Source organism: Arachis ipaensis, chromosome B05, assembly GCF_000816755.2.
Source record: "Arachis ipaensis cultivar K30076 chromosome B05, Araip1.1, whole genome shotgun sequence".
Taxonomy (NCBI): domain Eukaryota; kingdom Viridiplantae; phylum Streptophyta; class Magnoliopsida; order Fabales; family Fabaceae; genus Arachis; species Arachis ipaensis.
In genome coordinates, this window is record NC_029789.2 from 4,400,974 (window position 1) to 4,412,453 (window position 11,480).

At 35.8% G+C, this 11,480-nt stretch overlaps 1 protein-coding gene, 1 long non-coding RNA gene and 1 other non-coding gene across 3 annotated transcripts; 1 reads left to right on the forward strand and 2 right to left on the reverse strand.

The window, feature by feature from the left end:
• Positions 453-4,288, reverse strand: LOC107642566. Its single transcript, XR_002362299.1, has 4 exons — positions 3,251-4,288; positions 2,831-2,997; positions 1,470-1,554; positions 453-958 (listed from the first exon to the last, which is right to left on the reverse strand). It is a non-coding gene; the product is annotated as a protein EARLY-RESPONSIVE TO DEHYDRATION 7, chloroplastic (transcript).
• On the forward strand, positions 4,191-5,191 carry LOC110271707. Its single transcript, XR_002362300.1, has 2 exons — positions 4,191-4,310; positions 5,015-5,191. It is a non-coding gene; the product is annotated as an uncharacterized LOC110271707 (long non-coding RNA).
• On the reverse strand, positions 4,963-11,178 carry LOC107639992 (alpha-mannosidase-like). The gene is given in 29 exon segments (XM_016343543.2): positions 4,963-5,190; positions 5,309-5,377; positions 5,475-5,522; positions 5,601-5,696; positions 5,797-5,907; positions 6,062-6,146; positions 6,243-6,355; positions 6,451-6,516; positions 6,596-6,715; positions 6,795-6,842; positions 6,931-7,002; positions 7,090-7,149; positions 7,239-7,298; positions 7,483-7,622; positions 7,831-7,909; positions 7,911-8,051; positions 8,133-8,189; positions 8,271-8,336; positions 8,546-8,635; positions 8,738-8,905; positions 9,171-9,264; positions 9,339-9,553; positions 9,695-9,766; positions 9,880-9,963; positions 10,041-10,160; positions 10,278-10,452; positions 10,528-10,616; positions 10,774-10,857; positions 10,941-11,178. Coding segments are annotated over 29 exon segments (3,024 nt in total). The 5' UTR covers positions 11,154-11,178; the 3' UTR covers positions 4,963-5,001.

Sequence of the window (11,480 nt, forward strand, 5' to 3'; positions counted from 1 at the left end):
ATAATCCTGTTATTTACTTATTTATGTCATTGTCTCAACCGGCATAGAAGAAAGGAGCCAGTAAAGATCAAATGAGTGTTTAAATCATCATCAATATCACACTGCAAAATATCACATCAGAAAATGTTGAATAAATAAGATTAGGTGAAAAAAGAGTAGCTAAAAGATAGTTAACAATAAAGTTAAAGATCAAAGTGCAAAAATATCGCACTAGAAAAAGCAATGTAGTAAGATTAGGTGACAATAAATCTCATATTTATATCAATCTGAGTAGATCCAAATACTGAAAATAACATGAGAAAATGATGTGTAACTACCTTAAGTGATAATGAAAGTACAAAATAATTAGGGCTGATTTTCCAGCACTCAGCTGTGCAATATCTTCCAATGTTCTAAGCACATATTGAAATTGGAGTAGAAACTAAAGGTAGCATAATATTCCTCGTTCCACAGAAAGTGAAAGTGGTATGATACTATAAACGCACTTTGGAAACAACTTATGCCAACAAAGGACACATGCAGCTCAGAATCAAATGTAAAATTCATTAAAATTTCTAACATTCATCCCTAAACATTAGTGAATTTTTTTTCATGCCACAAGAGAAATAAATACAACAGCCACACTTTACACATGTACATGAATACACTAAAAACAACAAATGATATGTTTATGTTCTCAACTTCTCATGTTCTCTTGGAGAAAAAAGTAGGTAATGGAAAGCTGATATAAGCTTTACATAAAATTAAATTGAGCTAATCTTCGCATAATTACTTGGAACTTTTGGCCTTAAATTCCTCAGCTGCAGCTTTAAGACCAGTTTTGGCCAGGGAGGTAGGTTTAAGAGCACTCTTAGGGTTAAGAGCCTTCCTAATCTTAACAGCAGCCCAGGCAGCACTCAAAGCATGACCAGCAGCACCAAGCCCTTCCTTTGTCGCCTCAGCAGCCTGATCTCCATATCTGCAGTATAAAAATGTCCAATATCACTTCTGAACTGTTAGAGAACGAATGGAAATTCAACCACACATCTAATGTCAACGGAAATAAAACACCGAAAAAGATTTCCTAGAGTAGATGTCGTTCTCTAAGTTGTAAAAGAAATTTCATCTGGACTCACATCAGCAAGGAAATCAAGGAAAGAATTTTGCCTACTTCTATAACAAATTAACAATACCACCAAAATGCAATCCTTATATATTTTTAAAGCTCTGCTGGTTTCTTTTGTTGGTAATTTTCTTATAAAATTACACCAAATTCAATGCAATCCTTGAGCTCTGGGTATTTGATGCAGGATTTTACATGCCACAGTGAAATTACTGGTGTACTATATGCCTCCATAATATCATAACAGTAGAATAGCCAGAGAGCATGGGCTTTTAAGTTTAGGAAATACAGATGATACAATCAACATATTAAAATCCTAATAATATACCTATATTATGATCTAGATTATACATCAAAGGAGCTTTACCTATGATTGACAAGCTCAGTTGTTACATCGGATGATGTTGACATTACATTTCTTCCAGCTACTTCAACAGCATCACACACTTTATCTGTTTACAAGAAAACAAGAACACAAAACAGTATGTAAATTTGGAAATTCAAACTTTTCCAGGATAGATCTGTCACAGGAAAAATTAGCAGTGTAATAGTAGTTAGGTTGGTAAAATATGAAGTACCAACATCACCAGTTGCTCTTAAAATTACTAATATAAAATTGTGCAGCCAGATAAATATAAATGATTACACAGACAGACAGATTTATGACCATGCCGGAAAGCCCTAACAATACCTACATGCAGATCAAGGAGATTAGATGAAAAGCAAATGATTACGTGAATAAAAAAAGGGCAGCCCCGTGCAAAACATCCCGCATTACACAAGGTCCACGAAAGGACCACACCCAAATGGGGGAATGTAAAACATCTAACCCAATGCAGACATCAGTGGTTGATTGACTTGAACCTGTGACCTTCATATCACATGCCGGCATCTCAACAATTTCTCTAATGTTCTCTTTCAAATGATTAAATGATGAAGTCTGACAAAATCAAAACTAAAAAATGGCACATAATCTAACTGACTCTGATCTAACAATTCAGCATCATAGACAAAACACCAGCATTCTCAAACTCCAAACAATTAATGTAGTTTACACTTCTCTGTAATTTAAATTATAGATTCTGATTGCAAAATAACCCAATGATAAGGGATTGACAAAGTAAACATGAAACAATCATTATGATAATCCAATGGCATCATCCTCTGTTGTAAGCACATATATGAGTGACTAACTCGGTGTACACTAAAACACTTTTCAATCTCATGCTAAACTCCACAACTATTTGAAAACAAATTTAGAACATAAAAAACAAATAAGAGAACTCTACATCTAAAATATCCTTTAGATGATGCAATATAATTACAAGGGTAAAATAAATATAATACGCAGCCAACAACGTTACACCTAAACAGATTGTAACATTTACCAAAACAACTCCTATATAGGCAAACATCCCATTTCCACCTCATTCAGTTTCTGTTATATTCCTATAAATGTATAACAAATAGAAAGCATGAACTTTGAAGCCCACAAAAAGAAAATTCTTAAGAAGCTAACAGTTATATCTTATTTTCTTTTATTTGTCCAGAGAAGATAGAGGGTCATCTACTTATTCCCTTCGTCCCATATAGTAACTAGGAAGATATTTCGTGTTTAGCTATAGGATAGAGTGTGCAACTCCAAGCAGCAAGCAATATTTTGCTGATTTTGCTGGTGCATATTGATTAACAATATCAAATACAAGCAACAATGTAACTTTGACTTACTGAATCCATCCAATGATGCAAGCACAACTTCCCCTGGGAGCATGCTGAAGAACTTCTTTCCTGCTTTTGAGTTTGCCAATGAACTGGCGAAAAATCCAGATACTTTCAGGACACCGGACAGGAACCCATTTGCCACCTTCTCTGTCATTTTACTCACTCTCTTAACCCTTAAAAGAAAAACAGAAAAGAAAAAGAGTGTCAAGTATATAAATAGCTCAAGACTGATATACAAGAAGAAAAGACAACTATAACAACTCTAACTTCTTTGGCTACAAAACATTAGCTAGAAAACAACCATCACAAAAGATTGAGACACTTTAAAATACTACTTTAAATAGCAAGAGATTTAAAAAATGCAACTTTGAGCAAAGAAAGAAACAACATTATTACAATAACAAGATCATATAACACCAAACAAACCTTCTAATCCGCTTCATGGTTTCAGGGCTAACTTGAGCTTGCGAGCGAGGGCTCATCCTCTTCTTCATAACCTCGTTCCCCCATTTCAACCTCTCCACAGTCACATCCCCACACCAAAGAATCCCCTTGATCACGTGCCCGGAACCCGCCGCAATCATCCTCGCCGCGGTTCCACTATAATCCTCCACATTTGGGGCCAGCGTGGTCCAATACGCAGCGCTCCGCTCCTCCAACATCTCCTTCTTCTTCGCCGAATCTAAATCCTTTGGCGAAGTCTCCTTCGCCAATGAACCATCTAGAACCTCCCCTTTTTTCTTCGAACTCTCAGAAACCTTCTGCACCGAGAAATTGCTACAGCTCTGCAAAACCGCGTCCAGCTCCCTCAGCAATCCCTCTTGCCCCTTCGGAATCGGAATTGGATTCGGAGCCCTTGGGGGGTCGGAAGGAGAAAAAGTAGTGAGAGTCGTCGACCTTGACGGCAGTTTCGTCCTTGGCGAGGGGCCATTGGATCTCGTCGGCAACGCGGGCGTAAACGGCGACGGCGCTGTCACCCTGCCGGAGGCGGATGATGGAGAAGTCGCCGGAAGCGAGCTCGACGCTGTAGTGGGTGTCGATGAGGTTGAGGATGGCGCCGGGGATCCTGATGAGGACCTCCTCCGTAGCGGCCGGTGGAGCAGACGGCGAATGAACACTGCCATCGCTGCTTCCGGTGTCATTTCGGGGAAATAGGGTTTGGACAAGGTCGCTGAGGTCATCAACGTCAAGGGAAGGGTAGAGAGAACTCTGCTGTTGGTGATTAGGTTTTTGGAAGGACGAATAGACTTCGGGGTTGGAGTCGATTACTTCTGGGTAGAGAGAGTTTCTGGGTTTAGGTTTCTGGGAGAAGGAATCCATTGATGAACAGTTGTTTGGAGATCGAAATTCGGAAACTTGCCACTTCAGTAACACTCTCATCCAGGCGTGGATATTGTTCTTCTTTTTGCGAGGGAAGCAAGCTGGACGAATCGGAAACTGACGCGTGGCGCCAGCTCATTTTCTGAAGCTTCCCGCCCGAATACCGGTATGAACTTCATCTTATTTTATTTCTGGTTATAGTTATGTTACGCGCTTCGGAAACAGAAACACGTTCCTTTTTTATTTTATTTTTTTTATCTTAAGTGTTAAGAAAAAACATACAAAATAAAATGGTGATATGATATTGTTGGACCGACATTAATAATCTAACAGTGGATTTAGTGTTTTCAATTTGGCTTTTGTATTATTATTCATAATTGCGTGAAGTTGATGGTAGAGTCATTAAATGAAAATTTAGTCAAATCAGTTAAATCATCTCTCAACCATCAATTTCACGTGAAGTTGATAGCATATGAGTTTCCGCCTTAGGAAAAGTATATGTAGACAATGAAAATATTAAATAATGTGAACAATAAATATATCAGATGTTCAATTCAATAGGTATACAGATGATTATATTCATTATTTTTAATTAGATGGTTATTTCTTTTGATTTGATTTATTCATGCACAGTTAACAATGACTGGATGTTCAATTCACTAGGTGTGCAAATGGTTATTAAAAGCTAATTTGAGGGTGAAGTGTTTTTTTACTTTATTAGGTCAACTCTAGAACCCATTATTCACAGGTATTATCTACCTAACAAAACCGTTACAATTAACAATGAGAGAGAAATAAGATGCTGATTTTTGTTTTAACGAAGATCCTTGTACTAATTAATGTTAAGTACATTGTTTTCAAAATTTCAAGAGGAATGTACGTATTTCCATGGGGCCAAGCTCAACAAGAAGATGGAAACTGTTAACAGGTCCACCTTTAAGTGGTGGTGGTTGTTGCCCCTTGTCGCCCTCAACCTTCCATATCTTCTTCTTCATGTTTGACTTCTCTTGGTTTGCTGATAAATTAACCTCCTTTAATTCCTTTATCTACAAAATGTTTGAGGAAAAAGCACTAATTACCAATCAAACATTTAACCAAAATTGTTCTTCACTTGGACGGCAAAAAATTCACATTGTACTCATCTATGGGAGAGTGTTAAGTTACCTTTTTTGAGGCAAACATTCTCTTCAATTTAACTTTAGCCAAACTTGAATAGTGAGCATCTTCACTTTGCTGGTTTAGCATTGAAAAAACATGAGAGAAACTTTGAGTAATTCGGTAGCAGAAAGAAAGTTAGCATCAAGTGATTCCTGCTAATTAGTTATAATACCTCATATAGATGTGCCAAACGGAGGAGCACACTGCCATCATCCAATTCCTGCAAAATGCATTGAGTAAGAGAGCGCGCGCGCACGGGTGCAATGCAAGAGCAGAAAACTATTGTAGCTAAGTGTACCTCAAGAGTTATCAAAGCAACATTGGGAGGCAAGCTGTAATTTGGGTCCATCACAGTTCCTTTGCTCAAATATGAGGACTTCCAATTTCCTATGTTCTGATCAATTATTCAACATCGAATATATGTTATATGGAAAATTGGCAATGAAATGTAGCATAACATATCAAGTAAATCATGTCATAGTATGAAGGCATACCTCATGTGTAAAAGCCAATAAGAGCGGGGAGTAAACTTCCTGACCAGTTGAACGGCGCCAGCGGGAACCATCTCCTAGTTTGTGGATGCCCATGTAATAGTTTCCTCTTACCTGATACAAAGAATGATTTTACTTCAGAGTGATTTAAAATTATCTGCATTTCAGTCAAACATATATATGCCTTAACATGAACATTCTTTTTTCATTGAATCAATTAGCTAGGAGGATGTGTAAAAATATAAAGTAATGGGTGATGTTAGCATACTGTTAGCCCTTGGCATTTATCATCTATGCAAACTTGTTCATCAAGTGATTCGCCTACTCCTCTGCCATCCTCGGTGAGCATGCGCCTTGTGTGGTAAGAAAAATAAGCTATGAGTGAGTGTTCTGCATACAATGAAATCTTACTGAAATAATATGCAATTTCATGTTGTTTGGTATTGTACCTATGAAGCATTAGTTCCACCTCACCATCTCTAATGCTCGCGCCACCAGTGGCACGATCAACTAGGACTGAGAATTCAGACTTCTTATCCTTAATATAAATTCCTAAATTAAGCTGCAAAGGGAGACACAAGTAAAGATAAAACATTTTTAGAAAAACCAAATACTAATCATTAGCAACATGAAAAATAAATGGAGTGAAGGCCTTACTGGATAATAGTTTCCTGCTACAGGTTGATTAACTTCAAGGGGCCAATCTTCCCTATAACCTCGAACCTGCATAACCATTTTTTCGGTTTACATCACCGGATTCTTCTTTGTCAATGGAAGAAAAGTTGTGTAATTAAGAGTTTACCCGTTTGAGAAAATCTCTTCCATTAGAATCAGTATAAAATTCCTTGTTTGTAACCATATTTGATGTCATTTGTGTGATCACCTCTTTCCCAACTTCATCATCTGTGGGAATTGGACCAATCTGCACAAATGAATTTGTCTTAACTCATAACCTTATCTGTTCATAATCCAAACAAAGCCATAGTACTAAAGTGACTTACAGTGTATTCAACTTCAGCATGCTCTTTATCTCTATAGAGCCTAGTGACCTATCATAAACAAATAATAAGTCAATCATGCAACTCATCTTAAGAACAAAACTCTCACATAAATTGATATATAATAAGATTTTCTAACCTGGTAAATCCAAGAACTAATATTCTGATGTACCTCATGAACTAGTGGTCCTTGAACTACCTTGTAGGACACCTGTATTATATCATATTAATCCACAATATCTTGCATAAAAGTAAAGCCTTATAACATTTAAGTTTTGGTACACTAGCCAGAACTTACTGATCTTGAAACAATCTTTGGAGAGGATCCATTAGGCCGGAATATATATGCACCAGAAGCCTAGAGAAAAAACACACACTGATATTGAAGAAACACTCTTTTAGTTTAATTGTCATTGGAATTAGTACTCTGTGAATCAATTCAAATACCTGATCCGACTCGTCGCTAGAGCCATACCAGAGATAGCTTTGCTGAATTGGTATATCAACCTGGAAAATTTGGTTTGTCAACCAGAACCTTTTCTTTGGTGCATGAATTTGTTGAAGGTCAATTTTCATTAACAAATAAATATTGTAGAGGTTTTTTGGTTGTGAAATTTATCATGAATGACACCTCAATAATTAAAAAAAATGGAAATTCTTGTTTGCCTTATAAACATGCAAATTTACTTACTCCAGTTCTGGAATTATACATCCTTTCAAGTTTTCCAGACTCGGAAGAAAAGGACATCTTCAAATTTCCGGGTCCTAATTCAATGGTCTTGTTTTTCTGAATGATTGAATGTGATGAGACAAATCCATTTCTACCTTTGACTACTCAAATTTCAAGATAATATACAAAGGCATATCAGAAGCAGAAAATATAGATGAGAAACAGAACTGGGTAGTTTTTTTTTTTTCTTACAAACATCGAATTATGTTATCAACATTAACGAAAGTAACAACCTTTTAGCTAAATGATCATCCAAAAGAATCAATTATTGAATACAGTTCATGCATCAAAATTAAACTCGCACGATACCTTTTCCCGGTGCTCTAGAAATGAAGTATGTAGTCCATCCAAGAGGAGGCACTGACACCTGAAACAGAAGCCAGTATTTTTGGGGCTTGCTTTGGTGAGAATCCTAAATAGGCCTTGACATATAATTCTCTTAAATTTCTTGTAACATTATCCACTTCCACATATTGTGTTTCGACCTTATTCCCAAACGAATCTTCGACAACAAGATTAGCATCATTAACCTAAAAGCAGAGAATAGTTCTAGTCACATTGTGCAAAAATGTACAAAGTAGCCACAATAATATAAGCAAACATATACTCACTGGTATTCTGATAATATCAGAACGATTCCATCCAAGTGGATTATATACCAATAACACCTGGAATCAAGCATTAAGATAGGATAAATAAAATTACAAAAATTTAACCAACATTCATAAACAAAAATGTAATAACATTACCAAACTTTTTCCTTGAAGATTATTGTCTGAAGTTGGTGGGCAGTAACTGATATTGAGTAGTTGACACTGATAAAATCAAATGACAGATACTTCATAATCTTCAAAAGACACATTTTACATAAGTTGGATAATCAAGTACTAAAAATGAATGTCATTCAACATGTTTTTATATATATGATTTTGCAGGGCACATAGACAAGACAGTTGACTGCTTAAATCATTCAGTTAAGATGAAAGTTTGTTCCATAACCGTAGTATGATTTGGAATTAGTTACCTGGGAAAATACCGATGCAGGTGTTGAGCGATGAACTCCAGGATTCTTGCTAGCAAGATTAGCCAAAGAAGAACTAATGACAGCTTCAGCCTATAAGAAAACAATGTGGAGAATTATATTACTGGAAAACAAATTCTAATGTAGGATACAAAAATAGATTATGATCATTTTTCAAAATTTGATGCTGCTGACCTTAGATGCTCCAATAGCAAGCCTTTTCATGTAGTCATTAGTTGTATGCTGCTTGGCAGTACCAGAAACAGCATCATGATGCTGTGCAATTGCTAGAGCATCTCCAAGGTCATAAGTGTGGCTTACTGTGGTTTTCTTTCCAGCCAAGAATTCAAGTTGACGCGCTGTCTATATCGAAAAATTGAAATATTGGCAATGATCATTGTTCAGAGTTGTATTTTGAGGACCAAACAAAGAAATGATTTTAGGTTCAAATCTTCTCTAAGATTGAAAATGCTAAAAGCTGCTGTTAGTTGCTTCTTTTACATATTCTTTTGCAATTCTTCTTAATTTTTTTAGAAATATATACAAATACATAAAGACTGGTTTTATTTTTTCCGAGTAAAATAAGAATCAAAGAAGTGTGAAATCATTAAACCAATGTGAATCATACCAAATAGTATGCACTCAGCATTCTAACATATCTCTTAAATGCAGGGCGACTGCTGAAATATCCTGTCCAATAAGCATTTACTCTATCTGCATAGCTAAAAAAAAATCATCATCAATAATAAGAGCATGAGCTGCTTCATTAACAAAAGAACCTTAAACAGATCCTTACGGAAAGTAATCATCAGTTTTCAGAGGCCATGATTGGTTTGCTGCATTTTTAGCATCAGTGTAAAGTGATGGTGTAGAATACAAAGCATTCACTCTGCCATCCTTATTAACATGGTGAATTAGTTTATCCATTTGCTTGAACCAAGTTTCTGCATATTGGTATTGGAAATCATCGCCCATTGTCCACATAATATGGTTTGTTCTAGTCACATTTGCCTATTATATGTACAAGCAAAGTTAAAACTTTAAACACAACTCTTTTTATATTTATTCAATTTTGAATGGCAGGAATGAACACTAAGAAAATTGCACTATCCACTATGCATTAGCATAAGATCTTGTAGATAATGGGATTACTTGTGCAACAGCAGCAGCAATGAAGTCCTCAACTCGATCTTTAACATAGTAATCAAATAGATGAGGATCATCCTGAAAGTTGCATGCAGATTGTAACATAGCATGAATGAGCCTCTTGGTTTAACAAAATATCTGCAATAATCCAAAAGGTTTCAACTTTCAAGTAGTAGATAGAATGTTAGAACCTGGATGGGATCATACGTATCGTCGATTTCAAAATGAAAACCTGCTGGTGGACTATAATGAACCGGAAAAGCATTGGCAAAAATCTGCAGAAAACAATCAACAGAATTAGTCATTTTTAAGCTAAAGAAATGATTGAGAGTACACAAGTTCCAATCAAGACCTGTGCTGAAGATCCAAATGTTTTGGATCCACGCCACACAACTTCGAGAGATTTATCAACTTTTCGCTTATCTCTATCCTGATAATCAATCCTAGCAAAGTGTACAGATTCAAACCCAAGCTGCAAGAACAGTATCAAATCAAAGTTTTCATTTTTGTTCAGAACAACCACTAATTATAATGAAACTGTCACAATTAGGATTTAATACACTTAACATTCCAATTTAAGACAACACACCTCAGCACCAAGGAGATAAGCTTGAACAGCAGAATGCCCAAATGGATCAATCTGCCACCCGGCTCGAGGGACCTTGTTGAAGTGTTTCTTGATGAAGAGATGACCAAATGTAGTTTGATCAATCATGTCTATGTAATGGGTGGTTGCTTCATCATGCATGCACCAACCACCGTTTCTGCCATCATCACAATCACATTCATTCCTCATTGACATCAAAGATAACTAACTAACTAACTAAATAATTGCATACATGAATTCTAGCTGCCCTGCATCCACAAGCTTTCTCACTATTGCTTGTGTCTCTTGATTTTGTTCTACCCACCATCTATTGAAAAATGCCTGCCATAGTATACCATTCATGTTAATAAGTTAACTTCACGTGTGAAGTTGATAGCTGAGAGCCGTTAGATGACACTTTAGTCAAATTTGTCAAATCATTTAATCAACTTTACATGAAGTTAACTGCATATAAGTTTTCACCATATATATATATTACCATTTCAGCAAACACAAATTTCCTATTTGGGTCCTTCTGCAGTGACATAACCACAGAGTCCAGCACATTCTCAACACATGCCACCTGAAAAACATTCAAACACAATACACCAATGAGGCTAGAAACTAAAAGAACAATGCAAGTAACTGTATGAGACTAAGAGGAACCTGAATAGTTTTGTTTGACCCAACATAGTATTGGTCAACAGTTTTGAGCCAACCAACATCATCATGGGAATGTGGAACAAGATGAACATTGATTTTGCCTGGGACTACACCTGCTCCAGTGTTGTGCTTTGCAGAAATCACTACTCTGACATATAAACAAAACAATGAGAGAGCATTTAGATACTCTGAAACTGGTTTCGTTCTCTTTCCCATTTCCAAACCCAGACAACTTGATAGTGAATACAAAAAGCCAAAGCCTTTTATGGTGAAGTTTTATTAGTATTTTAGTTAAAAAAAAATACTATTTACACACTAAAATCAGGTACTATGTATTTATATAGAAATATATACTATATACAATTTATTTTTAATGTATATTTTATATTTATTTTTAATATGTATTTTATATTATAATGTATATCTACTGATGAATAATTTTAGTATACGCATAATATGATTATTTAGTTTAACATATCTGGGTGATGTGCAAAATTAATTATGCTATATAATATAGATTTAACATGCTTTATTGTTTAGAAA